The sequence below is a fragment of the Gallinula chloropus genome (assembly GCF_964237585.1).
Source record: "Gallinula chloropus genome assembly, chromosome: 10".
In the NCBI taxonomy this organism is placed as follows: domain Eukaryota; kingdom Metazoa; phylum Chordata; class Aves; order Gruiformes; family Rallidae; genus Gallinula; species Gallinula chloropus.
In genome coordinates, this window is record NC_140095.1 from 10,593,933 (window position 1) to 10,618,877 (window position 24,945).

Here is a 24,945-nt window from a genome sequence, read left to right on the forward strand (position 1 = left end):
TGGTGTGATGGACCAAACCTGGGACGTACTGATCTGGTGTGAAAATAAGGAAGATAGAAAGGAAGGAAGAGATTCACTCTGCTCTCTGCAGGGCTGTTCTACACCTGCTGTTTACTCCTGCCATGCCCAGCTGCGGTGGCTGTAAGCCAGCAGTAGTGGGAAAGGTGGGAGTGGAGGAGATGTCGTGGAGGATGCTCTTCCTGGGCTGTTAGGGCTAACCCATCTCTGTCGTGTCTGTGCAGGCGTGTTACGGCATCCTGAAGGTCCCCATCGGGAGCTGGCTGTGCCGGACCTGCGCCCTCGGGGTTCAGCCAAAGTGTCTTCTGTGCCCGAAGAGAGGGGGAGCGCTGAAGCCCACCAGGAGCGGGACAAAATGGGTCCACGTTAGCTGTGCCTTATGGATACCTGAAGTAAGTTCTTTTCCAACCTCCTCTTCATGCGTGGGTGGGCACAGACCTGGTTTCCAGGTTCTGGTGCTGGGTGTTCATTAATGGTCTGAATAGCAAGTCCAGTTTGGTTTGTCAAGCTGTGCTGAGGTGGTGCCAGTTGGTCATGGGGCTGGGACACCCCATTAAGAGGGGACACAGAGTGGGGTGTAAGGGTGCAGAGGTGGGGGACATTCTTAGGACCTGCCTGGGCAGGGTAGAGCTGATTTCTCGTGCCCATCTGAGATACACAGCAACATCCAGATGAGGAATTAGTTCAGAGGAAACGCTGACTTAAGCTTTTCCTTCCACTTCATCCAGGGCTTTTTCCTGAGTTTTGGGTTTTTCTTTCCAAATCACAAAAATAACAAAGAAAAAAAATCCTCTTCCCTGTTCAGACTGCCGCAGACCAGGAGGAGATGTGGGATGGTAGCCAGTATTTACAGCTTGTCTCTGTTTTGTGACCAGGTTAGCATTGGATGTCCTGAAAAAATGGAACCCATTACGAAGATCTCACATATCCCAGCAAGCAGATGGGCTTTGTCCTGCAGCCTCTGCAAGGAGTGCACGGGTACATGTATCCAGGTATGTAACTTGGTGCCAAGGAAACTCAGACCTCTGGGGTTGTGCCTGTAATGTCCACTGGAGAGTCTCCAGACGTTGGCAGACATGATCTGGCCGAGGTTTATGCCTGCTCTGAGTAAACCTAATGACAGGGAGCATGACCGTGCCCACCAGACATCATCAGATGTTGTTTGCCATCATTTGATGTATTGAGTGCTAGGAATCTAGATTAACTTTCTTTGCATAACACGGTGGTGTTGCTGTAGTGACACTAATTACCGGGACTGCAAATGACCTTGGTTGGAGGGCAGGAACTTCAGCAGAAAGGCTTGGCATAGCTGCTGGAGAAGCGCGATACACATGAGATACACAGCCCAAGTATGTCACAAACCAGGGAGGGGATTGGCTGGGAAGGCTTTCTTTTGGGGGGGATATCAGGAAATCCTGTGCTTAGGTAGTCCTCACTAGCCTGCTGAGCCATGCATGGCATTCCCATGTTTTCTCCAAACTGAAACGAAGCCCCACAAGACATTGGTCACCTGCTGCCCCCACAGCAGCAGCTTGCTGAAGAAGAGGAGAGACAGAGGTGGGCGATGGTCTCTTCAGCCAGGGGACAGGAGACGGGACAAGGGGAAATGGCCTCAAGCTGCCCCAGGGCAGGGTCAGCTCAGATGGGAGGGAAAAGTTCTTCCCTGAAAGAGTTGTGGGGCTGTGGCACAGGCTGCCCAGGGAGGGGGCTGAGTCCCTGCCCCTGGGTGTGTTTAACAGACGGGTAGATGAGGTGCTCAGGGATCTGGTTTAGCACAGGACAGGAATGGTTGGACTTGATGATCTGAAAGGTCTTTTCCAACCTGGTGATTCTGTGATTCTCCTTTCAGACCAAAAGCAGGATGCTCTGGGCTTTCCCATTACGGAACTGGGACAGAGCATCCCAGGTCATGGGGGATCTTCCTAGAAAGCAAAGAGCAGAAGCCCCCATCCAAAATGCAGCACACTGGGTGTCAGAGTGTTTGGGGAGCCTTGCTGCATCCAACGATTCCTTCTGCTTCCCCTCCCTGCTCCATCAGTATCACATCCCAGTGGTCCCTGGGGATGGGTTGGGGAAACTGCTGCTCTGTGGTGCTGATTGCTGTCGTTAGCTCGGAAGCAGCCTTGGCTTTTGGGGAGGGCTGGAATGGACATTAACCTTTGAAAAACTGGGGGGAAGTTTGGGGTGTGCACCAGTCCTGACTGGTGAGCTCCTGGGCAGCCACAGGAGCTGCTCCTTGGAGGCTGGTGTAGGAAGCAGCGGTGACTTGGGAACCAGGAGTAAATGGCTGGTTGCAGAGCAGTGATAGGAATAGGAGGCCTGCAGGCTCTGCTGCATTCGTGCCACTGCCTTGGGCTTAATACTTTAAAGGGAGCTATTTAAAAGCAATCCCCTTAGCTTGAAATGAAATCTCACAATACTTCTTTAAATCTCTAACGTCGACTCACTTCTCTTTTGATGGCTCTGGGTGGATCTGCTTATTCACCCTGCCAGATGGAGATACTGTGTCATAACAGCAACTGCTTTCAAAGAACGGAAGGGCAGGGAAGGAGGCAAACAGACTTGGCAGCATCAAAAAGAATTCAGCTTCTCTGAGGCTTCATCCTCTTAGTGCCGACATGGCACGGGAGCTGTGAGATCGCTGGGACTCAATGGATTTGCATTAAAGGTCACCTGAGATGGAACAGGAGCTTTATTGTCCCCCGTGTCGGCAGCTCAGGGTTTGTAAGTCTCACAAGACTGTCACCGGCGCATTTGCCAAGGCCACCCCAGCGTGCTCTGGATGGGTTTGCTTGAAGGAAAAGGGCAAGAAGAAGGACAAAAAAAAGGGGGGGAAAAAACCCCAAGCAAGCAGGCAGGGCCTTTATTTCAGAATTTATGGGGGAAATCAGCATGTTCATCCATGGAAAAACAAACACTCTCCATGCTCATCGACGGCACGGAGCTCTGTTTTGAAAGCTTGTGTTTACAGAGCATATTTCTGATCAGAGCCTGTGTCTGCAGGTGTAATCCAGCTGCCTTTGTTGGTGTTTCAGGTTTATGGCCCGGGCTGTTTGCTGTTAAAGCACTGAGCTTTTCTTCTTGGCAGCGGGAATCAGGTGCTCCAGGTGGGACAGGGATAGTGAAGGAAGGGCCTTGCTTCCAGGAAACACTTTTCCATGGCCCAGGTAGCTGCTGGAACTGGGCTTAGCTGATGAGGGATGCAAAATCCTTACGGCAGACTGGAGGAGCAGAGGGCTGTCATGCCAGAGGGGCACTGTGATGCTCAGAGGCAGTGCTTGAGGAAACACCCACTGTGGCCGCATTTACAGGGACCGATGTGGGTTATTTTTGCTTAGGCATCTCTGTGCATTGGGGTATTTTTGCCCCATCCAGATTTGACCGTCAAAAGGGACACAAACCCAGAGGAAGGGCTCCCCACTGCTCTCTACGCCTCTGACCTTGCTCCTTGCATGTAGTGACTTCCCTTGCTTTGCTGGTGCAGAGCTGTGATCCCAGTGTAACTTGGCGTGGCTGGATGCTGGGCAGGGATGCAGCCCTGGAGGCACACAGCCCCTGCCTTCTCTTAAGTGGAAATCATGACTTCATGGTGGTTCTTGTGGTCAGATGTCAGGAGATGCCAAAGGGAGCTCAGTATCCAACAGCAATTTTCTCATTTGGATTGCTGAGATGGAAAAGAGAGCACTAGGAGCCAGGCTCCAGCACTGCCCAAGTCCCATGGCACTCGCTTGGGACCCGGCTTCCTCCTCACCAATCTCCTCATCACTTCTCAGAGCAACTGGAAGAGCTCATCAAGGCCTTTCAGCGCTGCGCAGAATGTCAAATTTCTGGTCATTGCTGGCAGGCTTCCCCAAAGGGCACGATCTTCTGCTGTCATCACCTTCCAGCTTGCTCTTGATGGTGTTTTTTAGGAGAAAAAGCCCTGGGAAGCGTCCTCCACCACTTGTTATTATTGCATTGTACTCAGCATTGGTGAGGCTGCACCTTGAGTGCTGGGTCCAGTTCTGGGCTCCTCACCATAAGAAGGACATTGAGGTCCTTGAGCATGTCCAGATAAGGGCAACCAGGCTGGGGAAGGGGCTGGAGGGCAAATCCTATGAGGAGCAGCTGAGGGAGCTGGGGGTGTTCAGCCAGGAGAAGAGGAGGCTGAAGGGAGACCTTATCACCGCCTACACTGCCCTGACAGGAGGGTGCAGAGAGGTGGGTGGTAGTCTCTTCAGACAGGTGACAGGATAAAGGAGAATGGCTGTTGTGCCACTGGTCCCCATCCAGTGGGATAACTGGTGTGGTGGTTCCCAGAGCTGTTGTTCAGTGTGTCTGTACCCTGAAAACATACAGCTCAACCTCAGGAGAAGAGCAGTGGGTGCACCCTGTGCAGCTCCCACGCCATCCTCCACCTCACCCCCCTCCATCCCCTGAGGATGTGCTGCTGAAATTGCCCATTTCAGCTGAGGAGCACTACCAGGATCCAAACCATCTGTGGTCACTAAAAATCACGCGGTGGTGTTTTGGGGAGGATGCAGAAGTGTCTCTGCTGATGGCTTGGCTGGAGTTCAGCACCGGTAATGAATTTTTCCTTCCTGAGCTCCCCTCACAGCTCTGTTGGAGGAGCCGCTTCCTTCCCCCCCGGCCCCAAACCCCCACCTCCCTGAGCTGGGAAACTTCTGCTTGCACTTCCAAATAAACCCATCCCTCTTGTTCCTTCCTAGTAAGACTGGTGGGACCACTGATGGAACAGCCCCCATTAGCATGGTTTCCACCCTCTCTCAGAATTCTGTTTGGGGATGGATTCCCCTCAGCAAAGCACACCGAAATCCTGGGGTGAAAGGTGCTAACGAAGCAGGGCCAGTAGCGAAGCAGACTTGGCAACTACAACGGTCTTTTGAGCCTGATTTGTTCTGCGTGGCACATCCTTCCCTCCCACGGCCATCAGCTTCGTCCCAGCGCCGTTCTCAGATGGATCCATATGTTTTATTGTCAGTTTATGCAGGGTCCCTGGGCAGCCGTGGCCGAGCAGGTATGTGTCTTTGTTGCCCTCTCAGCCAAGCTGCGTAATTATTTTCTGTTTGCCTTTTGGGCACAGTTTCTGCCCACTGCTGCTTGCCATCTGTCTGAGCAGAGATCCAGGCTGGGCAACAATGGGTTGTTTTTTTATTCCTAGGGAGGAGAGATGGTCATTCCCGTTAGTGGGACGTTGTCCTGGCAGAAGCCACAGTAGTTTCGCTAATACCATTGTTAGCAGTGGTGATGGGAGAACAGGCTGCCCAGAGAGGGGGTGGATGCCCCGTCCCTGGGGGTGTTCAAGGCCAGGTTGGATGGGGCCCTGGGCAACCTTGATCCAGGCCTGGAGATTGGTGGCCCTGCCTGTGGCAGGGGTTTGAAACTCTGTGACCCTTGGGGTCCCTTCCAACCCAGACAAGTCTGTGATTCTATGATTCTATGATTCTGTGTTGGGAGGAAGGGGACCTGAGAAGGAATGGGATGTCAGGAGGAAGGGGACATCGCTCTGCATCTTCCTTTATCTCACGTGGTCCACCAGCAACAGCAGGTTCGCGGTGTCTGCTTTCTCTACATGTGTAACAGCACTAAGGGATGCTGCAGGATGAAGCACCCCAGGTGTTACAGCGGGGATGGAGGGTATGTACATCAGGAGTATACCAGGAGTACATCGGGAGTATACCAGGAGTACTTCAGGAGCTCTGTAGCTCCATGTGGTACTGGCATCATCTTGGCTCCCAGAAAAGCAAGCTCAGTCACGGGAACCTTGTGGTGGGGCTGCATCCAGCCCTTCCCACTGGTTTCATCAGCTTTGGAGCAGGACCTGGTAGAGCCCTGGAAGTGGAAGCGGAGTACTGGGACACCACTTGCCTACACTTTTCTTGGCCCTGGCAGCTGTGTGAGTCTCTTGCTTTCATAAGTACCAGCAGATTCATAAACAAAGTCAAGGGAAAATATCTAAAAGCAGCAAGGTCAGAGGTTCACATGCTGGGTGACCGAGCAGGAATTCAGGGCTGATGGGACGAAGATAAAAAGAGCCATAAAACTTCTGTTCCTCGACTACTACCAGAATGTTAGATTGGTTTTCTTCTTCTTTTTGAGAATTAAAATGCAGCAAAGCCCCAGCAAAACTGTGCAGCGTCCCTATCAGTCGGTCATCAACATCTAGGAAATTCCACGTGCCTCTGCCTGGTCCTCCAAGGTCACAACAGCATCTTCATCCCCTACTGGAACGACTCTGCCACCCCTGCCAAAGCAGGTTCCCAAAACACGGTGCCTACAGTAACAGCCCACTTAAAGTGTCCCCTGATTGCAGTTTAACTGGTCATTAGCAGCAGGAATAGACTGATTTCTTATGGGTTATGGTTGAAATAATTACCTGACATTCTGAGCCATTAAAAACCAGTTAATGAGTAGAGGGGGAGAAGGTGCTGAGCTGGACACGGGCATTGCACTGGCTGGAGGGTGGTTCCTGTCTCTGAACCAGGCTGAGGTTTGTTGCCTGTGGGATATGAAGTAATTTAAGCCTGAGGTAAACTAGGGAAATCATTACAAAATTAATCTGGTAGAAGTTTGACAGCAAGACTGGCTACTGTATCAGTTCCCAAAAGTTCATTTCATGATGTGTTACTCTGTATATGCTGAGTCGTCTTTTTTTAATTCTTTCTTAATGGAGCTAATTAGAGGCTGTGTGATTTCCAGAGGAGAACAGCGTCGTGCTCCAGGAGCACTGGCTGCTTTTGAGATGCCATGTTCACTCATAAATCTTGACATGTTCTGTATGCTTCCAATAAAAATGATGTATGAGCTTTAGATGTGGTAAGAGACTGGAGTGGTTCAAGGGTGAAACACAGATGAAAATTTCTCCATCAGGAGAAATGCACTGATGGTCTTGGAGCATCCCTCTTGGCCCATGCCATTGGCTTTGGGTGCTGATGTGTTGTGTTGAAGAACTTGTTTATGGTAGGTCAAGGATGGGCAGGGTCTGTGACAGAGAAGGATTAAAGCAGGTAAGGTGGGAAGATGCCTGCTGGTATCTACTGAACCCTGGATTTCTTCTGCTTGGGTCTGTGGTGTCTGGCTCAGAGATGTGTAGGACTTGGGCAAGGCAGGTGTCCTTGCATAGGGAGTACCTGTAGTGGAGCATCCATCACTTGATGATGGGTGTTGTCACTCAGGTGGGTGTCACTGGGTTTGGATTAAGCACTTGTGGTCCCATTGCACTGGTAAGCGTCCCCCATCACCGTGGTGCATTGTCCTGCCCCTGAGCTCTGTCCTTCTCCCCACAGTGCTCCATGCCCGCCTGCGTCACCGCGTTCCACGTCACCTGCGCCTTCGACCACAACCTCGACATGCGGACTATTCTGGCAGACAACGACGAAGTGAAGTTCAAGTCCTTCTGCCTTGAGCACAGCACCGGTGCCACCAAGCTGCCCGAGGAGGCACGGACAGAGCCTGACCAAGCCCAGCTGGACTTGGAGAAGGTCACGCTGCGGAAGCAGAAGCTCCAGCAGCTGGAGGAGGACTTCTATGAACTCGTGAAGCCCTCAGAGGTGGCAGAGAACCTTGACCTAAGCGAATCGCTGGTGGATTTTGTCTACCAGTACTGGAAGCTGAAGAGGAAAGCCAATTCCAACAAACCGCTGCTGACACCAAAAACAGATGAGGTGGACAACTTGGCCCAGCAAGAACAGGACGTTCTCTACCGACGCTTAAAGCTCTTCATGCACCTCAGGCAAGACCTGGAGAGGGTGAGTACAGCTTTTCCTTTGCCGGTGGTACCCCTGTGCTCCACCAGCACTGTTTCAGTGTGTGCTGGCAGCTACGGACAGCACAAGTTTGGTCCCCCCTTGGCTCAGTTCGACTCCCCACCCCGTTGTGTCCCTTCATCTCCAGCACGATTCGGTGCTCAGCGTGTGTCATTCACCAGTGAAGTAAGTTAGTGGCAGTCTCAGCTGGGGGCTCAGAGGAGCAGATGTCTGCAGGGAGAGGTGCCTCAACGGGGCCGGGTGCCTGGGAGGCAGATGATGCTGCCGCTTAATATCCACAAGATCTTAATAGTCTTCAGACCACAGAACTATCCGGTGCTGCCCCTCAGATGCTCTCCAGCAGCAAGGCGCAGGAACGATTCATTATTTACTCACATTAAACATCAAAGGCGGGTGGATGGCAGGAGTGAGCATCAGGGCCAGGGGGACGCAGCGTTCCCTGCCCTGCTGCAGCCAAAAGTGGGTCGGGTCCTCAGGGAGCGGAGGCAGAGCCATGCCCGGAGGATGCAGCTGGAGGATGCAGGCACCAGGCACCGGTGGTATGGAGCATCCTTGCATGGGAGGGGAAGCAGCAGCCTCCACGGCAGGGTTTTTTTTGGGGAGAACAAATGTTGATGGAGCAGCAATAGCAAAGTGGTGCCAGAGCCCCCCCGGGGCTGTGCCTGCAGTTGCACCCTGCTGCCTGCCTGAGGGTTCGACTGTCATGGTTGCATGGGGGGAGGGAGCGGGGATGGGGCAGGCTGGGATGAGGAGGAGTGCTGAAGGTGAGGGATGGAAGCATAGGGGGAGAAGTGCTGGGGGAACACGGGCACAGCACAGGGCAGTAGTGTAATGGGGTGGGCAGAGCTGCCAATCTGGCAGGCAGGGGCCAAGCTCTCATTCCTCCTGTGCTTAAAACCTAAGTCCTGCCTGGTCCCCTCTCTCCTCTCCAGAAGGGTGAATCCATGACCCCTCCTGACAGCCCACCTGGGGTGCAGAAGCCATGGAAGGGCTCAGGATGTCACTGGGAACAGGTGGGGAAGGAGGAAAGCAGGAAAATAGCACTGCTTTGACCCAGTGCCCTGAGCTGGGGAGCGGGCAGAGGGTGCTGCTGGGGACATGCTGTTCCCTGGGAGGTGAAGGTGACAGTGATGCTGCCCCTGCTTATCCCTGAACCCTCTCTCCAGGCTTCTGTGGGTCCGTGGCACTGTTTAGCCCCTGGGGAGAAAGGCAGTGTGGGTGAGCAGGGTGTTTGTGTCCAGGTGGGGTTTCAGCTCTGGACCAGCCCATCCTGGGCCCTCACTGCACTTTCCTGTGCGAGTCTTGGACCCTGAGCCCCTTCTGTGTAGGGATTTCATGGTACCAGTCTCTTGTCTGTGGCTGAAGTGTCTCCTGTCCCTATGTCCGTCATTGCCATTGCTCTGTCCATCTGTCCGTCTGTCCCTCCTTAGCTCCTGCCTTTACTGCACCGTGTTTCCACCCCTTTCTTGGGCTGGTGCCACCGCTGATGGGTCTCCAGCACCAAGCCGTAGGCAACAGGCTGAGGGCGACAAGTTCAGCTCACTTTAACCTCCACCCCCTTCATCTGCTTCTCTATATTGTAAATCTAAACCAGGCTGCTCCACCTCCCTCTGCTTCCACTTGCTCCCAGCTTGACTCTCCCGGCTGCAGCGACCCGCTGTGCATCCTGAGGTATAGTGCTTTGCCCCAGGAGCTGCCCAAATTCAAAGATGCCACAAGGCAGCTCCCACTTTGATTTCTTCATGTCAAAACTACAGGGTTTTTCCCAGATTTCTCATTTTCCAGGGTTGTTTCCAGGCTTCACGGCGTCACTCCCCCTTGGCATTCAGCCCCTGCTTAGCAACTCCCTGCCAGGTTTGGCTGCCTGGCCCTGGAAGAGCTGTTTGTTTGCTCTTCTTCTAAGAGGGGGAACAATAAACACTGTCTGGATCAAAGTCCAGTGCTCAGACGGGTGACACAGGTTTAAATCCCATTGCTGCATGCTGGGGATCTGACCCTCCCTGTCACAGCCACCCCATTTCACTTGCAGACAGTGAAGCATCACATCAGATCAGGGTTGGGAGAAGAGCAACCAGCTGGGGTGGCTTTCAGAAGGTGTCCCCGGGGCATCATGTTGCTGTTAATTGTTTTCAGCAATTAATCTGTCAGGAATGGTTGGGATTTGGGGGCATCTGGATCCAAGAGGTGGGGAGGCAGAAGCAGCAGGGCAGATCTGGGGGCCCCAGTACAAGAAAGATGTGGAACTATTGGAGAGGGTTCAGAGGAGCCATGGAGATGATCTAAGGGCTGGAGTACTTTCCCTACGAAGAGAGGCTGAGGGAGCTGGGCTTGTTCAGCCTGGAGAAGAGAAGGCTGTGGGGGGACTTCACTGCATCTTTCCCATCCCTGAAGGGAGCAGAGGAACAGGAGGGGAATCAGCTTTTTAAAAGGGTAGAGACTGGCAGGACAAGGGGGATGGAGTGAAGCTGAAGGAGGGAAGGGTTAGATGAGATACTAGGGGGAAGTTCTTTACAGAGAGAGTGGTGAGGGGCTGGAACAGGCTGCCCAGAGAGGGGGTGGGTGCCCCATCCCTGGGGGTGTTCAAGGCCAGGTTGGATGGGGCCCTGGGCAACCTTGTGTAGCTCCAGGCCTGGAGGTTGGTGGCCCTGCCTGTGACAGGGGAGTTGGAGCTCTGTGATCCTTGGGGTCCCCTCCAACCTAGACCAGTCTATGATTCTATGATGCATCAACAGCCAGGGTGACAGTGACAGCCAGGATGATGGTGACACCAGGCCAGGATGATGGCATTTCCCTGTCATCTCTCAACCACTGCTGTTTCTGCGCTTTGCAGTGTCAGCAAATTAAATCTCTTGCCACTGAATCCTAACACAATGCCCCCCACCCTTTTCATTTCAGCCTCTTTTAACCCTCTTCAGCTCATGGGGTTTCTTTCCCAAGGGCTGGTTGTTTAAGTTCAGCTTTAACAACAAGCGACTTTCCAGGCTTCCACACCAGCATCTAAGCTTGGCTTAGAGAAGCAGTGCTGTGCAGTGCTCAGCTGTGTAAGTGTGTGTAAATACCAGCAGTCTCTAAGCAGCACACAAGTAGTGTTTTCTTCCAGGAATATGGAATCATAGAGGAGAGATGCCACTAAACACACTGGGATGCAGGTTGCCAGAGGCGGTTGTTTTCCCCATCAGGAAATTTTAGTTCAGTAGTTTCTCCAATCCAGAACAAAACAAACCAGAAGATAATGTAGTAAAATACCCAGCAGATAGCTTGCTGCTCTTATTTTTATTTATTTGGTTTTTAGTTTATTTTCAGCTGAAGGATTCATCAGAAAAAAAAGAGGAGCTTTTTCTCCTGTATTCCCAAGCGTTTCCAAGCTGTCCTTAGATCAGAACAGTGCCATCAGAGGATGGCCACGGTCACCCTGCTGCCTTCACAGCCTTTGGTGGCAGGCATTCGGTGAGCGTGGGGTGAGGTCCTGGCTTGCTGTGTCTCTCTGAGAGGCACAAAGACCATGTAGGGACAGTCCCCTGAGCCTGGAAATACCCCAGCCTTCCTCTGCAGAGATGGTTTTGAGGATAAGGAGGGGAGGAATTCGAGACATCAGGGTCACACATGAGTGTGGACATACCCACAGACGTTACTGCACGTGTCTGGCGTTGGGGCCAGCCCCTCCTTACCTTGCTGCGGGCAGTTTTGCTCTCTCAGAGCATCAGGAAGCTGAGCAAACGCTGTCAAACCCTGGTAGCTGCCATGAGCCTTTTCTGTATCGCAGCCCAAACCCTCCGTTTCCTCCGAAAGCCGCGCTGCCTGCCGCAGCCATGGTGACAGAGCCGGGCTCTCCAGCCGCCCTTGCAGCACAGCACTGAAATCCATCACCAGGCAGATGCCAGCGGGTATCACACAGCAGCTCTATCATTTTATCAGCCCCCCCAGGTGCTGAGCAGTGTTTAACCCCTGCTGCAGTACCTTGCATGAGCCAGGGGGGTGTTTTATTGGCATTTAGGGGCTTGGTTAATCAAATTTCTTGTACTAGGACAGAATGCACCAGAGATTTGCAGGTAGGAAGCATGACTAACCCTGCAGAGGGGAGGATGCTGCCCAGATCTGGAGCAGGGGACCCTCACCAGTACACAGCCAGCACCACCTGCGTGGTTTTGCTGTATCTTTCTCTCCTCTGTCCTGGCGTTTGCTTTAGGGTGACAGGCAGTTTTGTAAGGCTCTGACATCGAACACCCAGCGTGGTCTGTGTGGGTAAGATCACAGAATGATTTACCTGTTTCTCCTGGCTCTGTTCCTGTGTTGTGGGTCTCAGTCGCTGTGTGTGAACAGAGTTAAAGGATGTGCTGCAACAAGTGCTGGAAGTTAATCCTGACTAATCAGAGCAGATTAGTGTCAGCTCTGCCCTGTTTGACTCCCTGCTGTGTCACTCAGGTTGAATTTGTGCCCTCAAAAGCTCTGATGCCAAAGTGCAGAAGAAGTTAAAGATGAACTTGCCTGTTGTTTAAGCTTGGAAGAGGACAGGAGAGGGACAGACTCCCCTGCATGCATCACCCTACACGGACCCCTGCTTGGGGGGGAAGGCTTTAGACTCTGGGCTGCCCCAGCCCCTTAGGCAGGACAGGATGTTCCCAGCTTGGAGCTGCCGTGAGCACTGGGAGAGGTGGTGGCCAAGCTGTCCCTTGTGCCACAGCAGAGGCTGGTGGAGCTGTGGTTGGGCTTTCCAAGGCACCTGCTCAGGTTTGGGGTGGATGCTCCAGGCAGGTATCCATGGGGCTTTGGGGGGGGACTTGATGCTGCAAGAGACATGCTGTTGGGATCCACAGAGCCATGTTCCTGGAGATACCGTGCTGCTGTATGGCTTCTGTGTGGCCAGTGCGTGTGCTGGAGGAGGCAACCAGCCCTCCTTGCCCCCACCCCTCCCCCGGGATCCTGGGTGTCAGAGCCACAACAGAGACATGGAGGCTTTGAATCATTCCCTGCCTGGTTTTTCCTGTACATACCCTGCAGTTTGGATCAAGACCTCTTGCCTCTAGTCCTGCCACATCTAAAGTGCCCTCCTAGGAGTTTTGGTGATGGTGAGATGAAGGTGACTGAATCCCAGAGAGTGGGGATTTCCCTGTGCAGCAGAAGCACCCTCACAGGTTGAGGGGACCCGCTCTGACCCTGCCTAAACCAGACGCTGTTTCCTGTGTTTCTGTAGGTTAGAAATCTCTGCTACATGGTGACGAGACGGGAGAAGATGAAACACACCATTTGCAAACTCCAGGAGCAGATCTTCCATCTCCAGATGAAGCTTATTGAGAAAGATCTTTACCCAGGTCAGTACCACATACCGGAGGTTATTCTCACAGATGCTGTCCCTGCCATCCTCTGAAACCAAAGACTGCTGCCCAAGCCTCAGCCCCCACCCCAGGGAAGCCAGAGCTGCCCCTTCCCATGCAGTGTTATTTAAGCACAGCTCCTCTGGTTTTGCTCAGAAACACACAATAAAGCCACACCCTGCGTGACCGGAGCATCAGAGCTCCTTGTTCTCACAGATCCCTCTTGATCCTCCCTCCTCTCTGCAGGAATCGGTCAGAAAGACCAAAACATGTGGTTAGGTGGGGATGCTGAGGTGGAGATGGAGCTATTTGGGAGGAGATGGCACATCCCAGGCATGGGGCTGCTGACGCTGGGGATGGTCCAGGGCAGCTGGCTCCCTGGCACAGGTCAGCAGCCGATGCTTGGGAGTCTCTGCAGATGCTGCTGTCAGGTATCAGAGGTTGAGCTACAAGGGGAATGTCTGTTACCCCTAAAGCCCAGCTCCTCCAGCTCTGCCAGGTATAGTTCTCTGCTCCATATCCTGATTACTGGGGAGCATCACGCCCACTGCATGCAAACCCTCTGGCTCCTTTTATTAAGAACTGAAATAAAGTTGGTTTCCTTCTGTCCTATTTTTTCCCCCTTTTTTGCAAGTGGTGCTGGAGCCCAGAGCTCCTGCTCCCTCCTCCTTTCCTCCTTCCCCTTCGGTGGCAGCACACACCAGACCCCATGGCTGCAGCACAGTTTTTCCAGCAGCAGCATCTGGTGTTTTGGCAGGCAATTCCAACGGTTGTTGTGTTTGTGGCTTTGGAGTTGTGTTTGAAGCCATCACGTGGTGGGGTTCCTTCAGGAACTGCCTGGGCTGAGCTTTCCTTGACAAAAGTTTCCTTTGACTGAAGTTTTGGAGGCTGAGACCTGTGGAGGTTGGGATGGTTGTGACTCGGAGGCTGCGCAGATCGCTCTCCATGACTAGAGGCAGATGTCTGTGTGGGGCAGGGGTGCTGGAGACCCCCAAGGTGTGCTCTGGGGGGATGTGGGTCCTGTAAATCTCTGTCCCCATGGCCCAGGTCGGTGACACTGTGTGTTGCATCATACATCCTCGATGAACCAGTGATGTGGGTCCCCAGCCTGGGCATTGTTCCTGGTGTTCCTGGTTGTTCCCTGTGATGGGTGACCCCACACTGCACATCCCAGGAGCCATTCCCTGTCTCCCAGGGGTTCAGTGCTGGGCTCTGCTCCCAGCAGTGATGCTGCTGGCTGGGCAGTGAAGTGGGAGGTCCAACTCAGGAATAACAGGTGGATAAAAGACAAGAGTGACAAGCTGAGATCCGGATGGCAGTTGCCATGCAGTGTCACTGCCAGGCTCTGTGGGAACAGGGCAGGAATCATCCAGGGAGTGCTGTTTGGGGGAGGGGGGGGGGGGGGGGAGGCGTGTCACAGGGGACTTGTGATACTCTTCAGTTTGGCTGGTTGAGCCTAGTTTAGGATTTGCAGCTCTCGGAAGGAGACAGGTGCAGGCTGGTTTGCCAGAAAGGCTTTTGGAGCTCAGCTCCCTTGCAAATGCAGTGTTAGAGGGCTGGAAATGCCCCTGGGGACCTGCGTTCCCCAAAATGCCTTGGGGACTCTGACCTCCAGTGCATGCCCAACCCTCTCTAGTACAGCAGTGGGGCAGGAGCCAGCAGCAAGTCCCAGGAGGAAAAGGGGGGTGCTGGCTGGTGCAGGACCCTCCCTGGCAGGGTGGGGATGCTGACTGGTGAGGGGGAGCTGTGCCAGGGCTCTGCTGTTCACGTTCTGGGGCTGTGTGCCCCGCAGAGTGCTGGTGCTGTGCAACTGCCCTTCCTGATGTCATTACACATGTACTCAGAGAACAGCACAACTGCAACTGCTGTGATGTTTGTTCTGCCCCAGGGTGAGCGCGCGCTGAGGGACAGACCCGTGGTGGGAGGCTGGGGGTCACTTTGTACGCTGTGGTGCTGATGTTCTTCTCTCCTGCCCCAAATGGTTGGCGTTTTGCAGTCCAGGTTCTGCTCTGAACCAGCAGAGCCGAGCTGGTTGTCTCTCCCAGGATGGGCTGTTCAGCTCAGCCTGAGCAGGGGCTGCTGTCCCTGGGATGCGGCTCCCAGGATTTGGTCCTGGGATCTCTGGGTGGTTTGGGTACCTGTGTCCTTCCCAAGCCAGGGGGACATTAGGGACTCAAGTGCCTTTCAGCATCGGTGCATAGGGTCTCCTGAGGATGGGAGGAGTTGCCTCGCTGGGAGGTAGCGTCAGGCCGTAAGTTGTGATCCCAGGTGTGGGAAGGGAGGACGGCTGGGTTAGCAGTGACAGTCGAGGTCCAGGTAGGAGCACAGCATCAGTACACAGCCCTCATGCTGATCTCCAGGGCCGTCGGTGTGAAGGATGTCAGAGAAGGGCTCAGCCTCTGGTCACACTTCCCATGGGAGCTGTACAGCCCTGCCCCACACGGGGCTTCGCAGAGCCACAGAAAGTGGTTTCGTGCCTATTTGCTGTTTCAGCTCCTAATGTCCCGTCCCAGTTGCACCCCAAACACAAACCATTACAGACCCTGGTCCTACCACATGCTCCCAGTACCTGCGCATTCGCTCAGTGTCCTTGATGCCCATTAGAGCTGAAGATGCTCAGCACCAACGCTATGGATAACTCACTGCTGCGTTTTGCATCAGTACAAAGCAGTAACTGGTTTGAAAGCAGGGGGACTGATCCTGCAGCATCATCCCCTTGGCACAGCTCCTGAGCAGCCTGCCCTGTGTGCCCAGGGTTTCCTGGGCAAAGGATAAAACCAAAATCAGCTTTATTTTGCCTGGATGAGGATGGTTTTTAACCACTGCTACAGTAGTCATCAACCAAAATCTGTTGGGTTTATTCCAAAGATGGTTTTGGCAGCAAGGCTTTTTTTGGAATGGCTCCCACATAAAGCTCAGAAGTGGAGGGGTTTCTTTTCCCCACTGACAAATGATGGTTTAAGGAGGAGGTTTTGAATAAAATCAGGTGAGAGCTGCGTGTGTAAAGTGAAGCCACCCCTCTCCCCTGTGTTTTTCTTGCATGGGGTGGAAAGGAAAACCTGTCTGGCTTTGGGTTGTTTTGACAGGTTCCTCTTCAAAAAGCACTGCTCAGGTTTCTCCTCAGCCCCATCGTGCTGTTCAAAGGTCAATTTTTGTTTTGTAAGCAAAGTGCAAACCCTGTCTGTGTCTCTGCTGCGTTGTGGGTTGGACTCGATGATCCCTGGAGGTCCCTTCAAACCCCTCCAGTTCTGGGATTTGTTGGGAACATTGCAAATTCCACTTTTGCTTTTGCTTTTCTTTCTTTCAGCAGGTCCTTTGGGCAGGAGGGGTTCCTGGCTTGGCAAGCCCAAGGCTGTAAATCCTCTGTCACTCCAGACTCAGGCAGGGGTGATGCCCCTACTCACCCAGGACATTTCCCTGGGTGTAGTGAGGGGAGAGCAGAGGTTATTCCCTCTGACCCATCCTGCCTGCAGCCTCTCTGGTGTCTTGTCTCTTAAAATCACTGCTCTCACAGCTGCAGGTTGAACCTATGGGACAGGCTCTGAAGAACCACCTGTCTCACCTCCACATCCATCAGCCTCTCACATTTTGGGGCAATATCCTTCCCCTCCTCCAAAAATAAAGAGGAATTTTAGCATTCAATATGGTTTTACCACGGGGAAGTCATGTTTGACTAATCTAACAGCCTTTTATGATGTTATAATCAGGTGGATGGATGATGCAGTAGATGTGGTCTGCCCTGACCTCAGTAAAGCATTTGACACTGTCTCCCACAGCATCCTTGTGGCTAAACTGAGGAAGTGTGGTCTGGAATGTTGAGTGGTGAGGTGGATTAAGAGCTGGTTGAGTGAGTTTTGATCAGTGGGACAGAATCTAACTAGAGGCCTGTATCTGGTGGGGTCCCTCCAGAGTCGGTACTGGGACCTGTGCTATTCAATATATTCCTTGATGAGGGAATAGAGTGTCCAGTTGGGAAGTTTGCTGATGACACAACCCTGGGAGGGGTGGCTGACACCCCAGAAGGCTGTGCTGTCATTCAGCAAGGCTTAGAGAGGCTGGAGAGCTGGGCAGGGAGAAGCTCCATGAAATGTAACAAGGGCAAGGGTAGGGTCTGGCATCTAGGGAAGAACAACCACAGGTACCAGTATAGGTTGGGGACTGGCCTGCTGGAGAGCAGTGTAGGGGAAAGGGACCTGGGGGTCCTGGGGAGTGACTATGACCAGCAGTGTGTCCTCATGCCTAAGAAGGCCAGTGGCATCCTGGGGTGTGTTAGAAGGGAGGTGGTTAGTAGGTCAAGAGAGGTCCTTCTCCCACTCTGCTCTGCCCTGGTGAGACCCCACCTGGAATATTGTGTCCAGTTCTGGGCCCCTCATTTCGAGAAGGACACAGAACTCCTTGAAAGAGCCCAGCACAGGGACACCAAGGTGATGGAGGGAGTAGAACACCTTCGTGATGAGGAGAGGCTGAGGGAGACATGGCTCTTCAGCCTGGGGAAGAGGAAACTGAGGGGTGACCTTATTAATGTTTGTGAATATGTAAAGAGCAGAGTCAGGAGGCTGGAGCCAGGCTCTTCTCAGGGATGGCAGTGACAGGACAAGGGGCAATGGGTGTGAGCTGGAGCAGAGGAAGTTCTGTGTGACTATAAGGGCAAACTTTGTCCCTGTGAGGGTGCCAGAACCCTGGGACAGGCTGCCCAGAGAGGCTGTGGAGTCTCCTTCTCTGGAGACATTCAAACCCACCTGGATGTGTTCCTGTGGGATTTAGTCTGGGTGATCCTGCTCTGGCAGGGGGTGGGACTGGATGAGCTTTTGAGGTCCCTTCCAGCTCCAAACGCTCGGTGACTCTGTGACTTCTTTGGGAGAATGACTTAACAGAGTAAGTAAAAGCTGTTGGGAGTATTTCACTTGGCAATGTGAGTTGTAATTTTATAGGGTATTTGGCCTGTTTGCCCGAGAGGAATAAATCCAGTAAAAGTTCAAAGTCGTTTAGGAAATATTGATTTTTAGCTGAATATCTCCATAGCCCAGAGTTACACCCCTGGCTTTCCACAGGCAGTGCTGGGCATCTTTCCTACTCCATTTACTTATGTTCAATACTCTGCTTAAGTTTATAGCTTTGGCGGGATGTTTCACCCCTGCAGTGTGTGAGTGCAAGCAGTTACTGTCGCCAGAAGGTCAAATCAAATCAAGGGCTGCTTTAAAACCCTGCTGCTCCCATTGCTGTCAAACTGGCTTTGCAGCTGAATCCCTCCTGGAGATGCTCTTGTTGGTGATGGGTGACACGCCAGTGGGTTTGGAGGTCCCTGTGTCTCCCAGAAGGTGACTGGGCAGGGTTTGTGGTTACTCCCACAGGTCCTCCCCAAAAAGTGCCAGTCCAGGAGGACACTGCCTGAAGGGAGCAGAGAAACAGGAGAGGAATCAGCTTTTTAAAAGGGCAGACAGTGGCAGGACAAGGGGGAATGGATTAAACCTAAAGTGGGAAGTTCTTTACAGAGAGAGTGGTGAGGGGCTGGAACAGGCTGCCCAGAGAGGGGGTGTTCAAGGCCAGGTTGGATGGGGCCCTGGGCAACCTTGTGTAGCTCCAGGCCTGGAGGTCGGTGGCCCTGCCTGTGGCAGGGGAGTGGGAGCTCTGTGATCCTCGGGGTCCCTTCCAACCCAGACCAGTATGGGATTCTATGACACGTTGGTTGTTGTAGGTCTCCAGTGAGCCCCCTGCTTTCAGTGGGACTGTTCCTGCAGCTGTGTTATGTTCACAGCCAAGGTCCAAACCTCTTTTTTGTATAACCTACAGGATTCAGATTTCCTGAAATTACAGAGACTTCAGCCCTGCAGCTGGCCAAAAAGTGGCCAGTGTTCTCTCTCCCTTTGGTGTGCAGGTGTTTGCAGGTCTGGTCCATGTCTCCATGCCAGGGTTGTACCCCAGAGAATCTGGCTCACTGCAGCATCCCCAGTGCCTCCTCTCACATGGAGTTTTCCTTTTTTTCTAAAAAATGCCAGAACAAACTGGGAAGAAGACAAAGGGTAAGAAAAATGACCCAAGAAGGAAAGGAAGAGATGGTAGAAAAAATAGTCCTGAGAAGAAAGAGAAAAGGAAATCAGTCAACGAAACTGTGTTGGGACAAATGGGTAAGTCTGATTTTATGGGTGCAGAGTTGACCCATGCTGCTGGAGGCTCCTTGTTTCAGGGAGCAGGGTTGAGAGTCCCAGCCCTTGATCCCTCCTGCATGTGAAGTTACACCAGAGAGCCTCTTCCATCTCTCCCATGTGAGAATTATCAAGGTCCTATGGGAGGGACCACACCAGAGACATGATCCCCAGTGGGGCTGGGTTTGCATCCAGATTGGGAGAACGTGTTACAAACCCTGAAGAGTGATTTCACTTTCCAGTGATAAAATCAGACTTACTCACCCCACAACAGGACTAATGCCCACGTACCGATGGCAAGTGCAGCTGTCTGTTTTCATGGCATGTACTGTCCAGGACTGTGTGGTCATGCTGGTGGTCTGGGAGCATCCAGGAGGCAGGCACAAAGCATGGCTGCTCTCTTGAATTTGCTTGTGGGGCAAGGGGATGCAGGCTGGCACTGCGGATGCTTCACCCACCTTTGGCTCTTCCCCATCAGCTGCAACCTGCAGCAGATGAGGCTTGAGGGAGCAGGGGAGGCGTAAGCCAGAGCAACAGGGTCTTTTTTGGCAATATCCTTGGCAGCTGCACATGGGTTTTGCATGGAATTTGGGTTTTGGTCTTCCTTTGATGCTCTCTCCTCTGCCAGCATGCAGGGCAGGAGGTGATGAGTTCACACGTGCTCAGCTGCGCCACGTGTGCACGTGGGGTGCACCGGTCTTGTGGGTGTTTTGGATGGGCTGAGGGTGCTCTAAAACCCTCCTGAGGGTACAGAGAGTTTCTGTGGGATGCCTGGGGACCTGGGTCCCCCTGCCTTGCTTTGCTTTGCCCACTGCTGGCCCTGACTCTGCTGCTTTCTGTTCATCTCAAAGCCATTGGGTTTTGGGCAGAGGCCCCTTCAGAAATGGGGCTTTTACTGTCACCCCATCTCTGTCTGCACTGTTTGCTACAGAAACTTTGTGTTTTCTGGGGCAAATTTGTCAAATGCTGGAGGGCTGGGGCATCTCCAAGGAAAACTGCACTGCCTGGGAAACCAGGCAGCTGACACAGAGCTTCACCAGGGCTGTGTAACCCCCGGGATGTTGTTAAGGGCTTGGCGCATCACTTGGAGCTGCTGTCATGAGAGAGGGGCTGGGCAAAGGTGGCCTTGGCAGTGTCCTTGCAGGCAAGTCCTTGGGCTGTTTGGTGCCTGGGTACCACACGATGCTCTAAACTCGTCCCTGCTCCTGCTTCCCTTCCCCTGCACTGGGAGGTGACCTGCCGAGAGGTGTGGAATGGCCACCTCAGTGGTGGCACTTCCAGCTGGATGGACCTCCCTAGTCCTGCCCTTGAGCAGCCCTGGCATTGCTCAGGGTGTTTCAGTTGTCCCTCTATGGTGGCTGCTCATCCACACAGCACAGAGGGGTGACAGTCTGTGTCACTGCTCACAGGGCAGGGTGATGTGAAGCTGTAATTGAGACAAGCAAACACCATGGACCTGAGTTGCAGTTTCCATCTTCTGTGGCTAGACTGGCTGCTTTCCTGTGGCTAGACTGGCTGCTTTCAAAGGAAAGCTCTCACCTGAAATCAAAGATATTCTTCCTCCATCCAGAAGACCAGCTCCAAAGTGGAGCCCCCATGGGGTTTCTGCTGTGTGGGGGTTAAGAGTGGGTGTGCTTGGGTAGGTATGTGCCTTTCCAGTTGCTCATTGGAGCCAGCCCAGCCCATAATGCTCACCCTTGCTCTCAGACATAATTATCAGGGAGTTTTTCAGCTTTTTCCATTCCATCTCTGCTCCTCCTCTTGGGTATTTGCAGATGTTCCCAGACTTGCCCCCCCTCCCCTCCTTTGCCCACAGATCTCACACCAGTTCATTTCGCAGCTGCCAAAGGGCATTGTGGCTGTTTCTGGCTCCTGAGGCAATCTTCCACTTGTTGTTTTTCTTCCCAGGCTTATCAACCTCCTTCCCCATCGACGGGACCTTCTTCAACAGCTGGTTGGCGCAGTCGGTCCAGATCACGGCCGAGAACATGGCGATGAGCGAGTGGTCCCTCAACAACGCCCACCACGAGGACAGCACCCCCGGCCTCTCCGAGGAGCTCCTCCAGGACGAGGAGACCTTGCTGAGCTTCATGATGGACCATTCCCTCAGGTCCCCGTTCAAGCAGAGCGAGGCCACAAAGAAAGTGAAGAGCAAAACGAGAACGAACACTAAGAAAAAGCTGCCCAGGAGCAGCCCCCCTGCCGTGGGTGGGAGCCACCCAGAGAGCTCGGAGCCCTGGACTAACAACGCCAGCGACTTGTCGGATGATGCCACCAAGCCCTTCGCTCCCGATTCCAAACCGAGCAAGTCGGAGAAAGGGACAACAGCAAAGCTTCCCGCCGAGCGCAAAGGGACAGGCGAGGCGAGAAAGGCAGCCAGGAAGGGCTCCATCCCCAAAGCCGGCGAGCCTCACCCCCCAGCCGGGGCGAGGGGCTGCATCGGCAAAGAGGAGGAGGAGGAAGAGGAGGAGGAGGAGGAGACGCCGCGCTGCGCTCAGCCGGAGCCCAGCCCTGCGGCCAAAGTGCCTGACTCCGTAGGTAGCCCCAAAACCGTCGTGCGGTTCAAATTACCAAAGGAGAGCCGAGGGACTCGGCGGTCGCAGCCCCCCAAGCCCGACGGCGCTGGCGGAGCTCCCTTGCGTCGCTTCGACGCCGAGACGGACGGCTACTTCTCCGACGCAGAGATGAGCGACTCAGACGGGGAGTCCCGCGGCGGCAGGGCGCAGCGGGGCCAGCTGGATGCAGCCGGCGAGGACATCGTCAGGATGAGCATCCTGGCATCCTAACTCCTCCTGACCGTGCCGGCTCGACGGGGCCTCAAACCCAGTTACAACTGCCATGTCCAATTTCTGCCTGGTCTAGCAAGGGGGATTTTTAATATGTGTATATAGTTGGAAACTCGGCACTGTTGTCTTTCTCTTCTCTCTACGCCTGAGATACAGCTTCAGCTTCACCGACATCGATGACCGTGACAGTAGTGGTCCCTTCCCCAGCTCCCCGCCGGACCCCACTTCCCAGGAACGTGAGCCGGCGGCACCCGGCAGGATGGATGGTGCCAAGAGAGGGTGGAGGGTGCTGATACCCGTGCTTTCTGCAGTTTAATTAACGGGCATTATTTAACGAGGGGCAGGTTTCTGCCTTGGGACGGTTGCCCCCAGACCAGGGAGCGAGCAGAGGGTACGGTAGCAGCCGGCTGTGGGAGGGGCAGTACCTGCCTGCGCGGATGGGAGGAAGCAAAATAAGTGATACTAAAATAAATCATGACTAAAGCACAAAAGGCTCGTTGGAGGAAAGCGCTTGGGGTGGAAGAGAGCAATGTTATGTTTCTATTTTAGGGAAAAAACAAACAAAACCAACAACCCTTGGTTATTATTTCCCCACCCCCCCTCGCTGTTCCATCTGGTCAGGATCCGTCCAGGGACCAGGATGCAAAATTTCTCCCCATCTCTGCCCCGTGCGGCCGAGGTCGTTAGGAAAACTGATTTACTCAGGTGAATTGATGGGCTGGTAGCAAGCTGGAAGATGGAAACGTGAGGCAGGATGGAGGAGAAATAAAAAACACCACCCCATCCTTTAAAAACACGGTGGGGAGTCGGAGCTGGTTGAGCAAAGTTCTTCTGCCTGTGCTTCTCTCCGATGGCTGCCGGGGTCCCACCCTGCTGGGGCGACACATTTGAAATCCCCTTTGCACAAGGAAAACGCTTGGCCCCGAGGCCAAATGTACCCTCACTGGAGGGAGTGGGGGGGGAATGGAAACGCTTGCCTTCACCATTTTGTTTTCCTACTAAACGCTACAGTGGAAATGGTGAATTTATTCCTCCCCATCCTTTTCTTTTTATTATGATTATTCCTTAAATCCTGGTTACAAGCTGTTGACTCGTTGTGGGAGGGTGATTCACAGAAGCTGACATTATAAATATTACAATAATTTAATGCATAAAACGTCCCCAATAAGCCTTAAATGTTGTTTAAGAGCCCATGTTACCTACAAGTCAGGCGAATTTCCATGTTTGCACTTAATTGCACCATTACTTCGGTTTTGGCTTCAAAGGTCACAGTTAAGTCGTGCTACGTGTTTTATTGGAGTGACCCCAGTGTGAGCTCAGGGAACAAAAAAAAAACAAAAACAAAAAAACAAAAAAAAAAGGAATTCACTGAAACTTTTGTTGTTGTTGTTTTTTAAAAATAAAAAATGTTTAAAAAAAAAAACTTAAAAAAAAAAAAAAAAAAAACAAAACCAAACCACAAAACACCAAACCACAAAACACCACCAAACCTGGGACACTTCTGCAAACCGGTTAAACCCATCACCAAACAAAAAACCAAGCCCAAAACCTTGCAATTCTCAAACCAATCGGTCCAATAATTTTTGTGGATGCCAAAGAATATTTTGACAGTCAAGCAGCACAGCCAGAAACCAGAAACTTGTCGTTATGGATTTAACAAGCAACCAATAAATTGGAAGTTATTTAGCAACAAAGGACTAGAGACACACTCATACCACACCGCTGCGGCGTCAGGTTCCAAGCTTGCTCCGAGGGATGCTGCTGCTCCCAGACCGCATCCTGCCGTTTTGATTTCCAGTGCTTTTTGCTCATTTCACTGTGAGCTTGCTTTTTCAGGCTCTGAGACTCCTTCAATCGATGTTTTAGAGTAGATCATCTTTTATCAGCCTTCCAAAGTCCTTAGTATCGCTATAAAAAACTCACAGCAAAGATAAGCGATGACACAGCCTAACTCATCCCAGGCATGGGGAGCCCTGCGGGCTTCGGGTTGGATGCTGAGTGCGCAGACCCAGCCCTAGCTAAGCCCGGCACTAACCCAGCTGAGACTGACTGTGCCTGGGAGGAATCTTTCCTCTGATGGGAAAAAATGTTACACAAGTTATTAGTGGGGAAAAAAAAAACCCAGCAACCCCCACCAATCAAAAAATCCAATCAACACAATGGGAACCACCTTTGTTATAAATTAGCGTAATCCATCGAGGTTGGAAATGAAAATCTGCTCATTAATTAAGGCTCAGTACGTTCAGATAATGTTAAATACAGTAAATAGGACTTAGTTTATCTTATCAGGCTTGCTAGCTTTAGCTACAGTATCCTAGTATAAGAGTCATAACAATAATCAATATGCTGCCTTTTAATGAATCTTGCTTCCGTGTGCTTCACTTCAATTATGGTTAAACAAGAAAAGCAATCCACAAACTTCACTGTACACAGCTCCATTCATCAGCTTCTGCACTACTTTGTCTTCTCAGTACAGGAAAGCAAAAAGGGAGGGGGGAAGACTTTAAAGAACAACCAACCCAGCCACCAGCACCAGGCAATAAACCAGTTTGAGATGCTCCCAGAACATCGGGCACCGTGTTTCGCCATTGGGAGATGGTATTACGGGGGGGGGGGGGGAGCTAAGGGGGAATTGTGGGGCATGTCAGATCCAGGGAAAGGAACGGGGCAGGGGGAATAGAGAGGAGGAAAGGGGCTGTCGTGGGCTGAGCAAGGGCTGGACCGCAGGAGGATGGCTGCAGCCACCCGGGTGCATCCCCTGCCTGATGTTGTCCTTGCCATCACCTCGCCTCAGGGCAGGGGAGCCTGGTGTTCAGGAGAGAGAAAAATGCACAAATATTTTTGATGTTACTGTAAATGTATTTTGAGATGAATAGAAAGAAAAAAATAAAACAAATATAAGGGTCTATTTTAGTAGAGA

At 52.6% G+C, this 24,945-nt stretch overlaps 1 protein-coding gene across 1 annotated transcript in view; it reads left to right on the top strand.

Annotated features, from left to right (window-relative positions):
• Positions 1–23,489, top strand: part of JADE2 (jade family PHD finger 2) — a 78,014-nt gene extending 54,525 nt beyond the window's left edge. The window contains exons 7-12 of the mRNA XM_084268494.1: positions 243–410; positions 894–1,010; positions 7,305–7,766; positions 12,976–13,093; positions 19,093–19,221; positions 21,148–23,489. Of these exons, the coding sequence (XP_084124620.1) occupies positions 243–410; positions 894–1,010; positions 7,305–7,766; positions 12,976–13,093; positions 19,093–19,221; positions 21,148–22,025 (1,872 nt within the window). The 3' untranslated portion in view covers positions 22,026–23,489. The remainder of the gene's footprint in view (positions 1–242; positions 411–893; positions 1,011–7,304; positions 7,767–12,975; positions 13,094–19,092; positions 19,222–21,147) is intronic.
• The last annotated feature ends 1,456 nt before the right edge of the window (positions 23,490–24,945 follow it).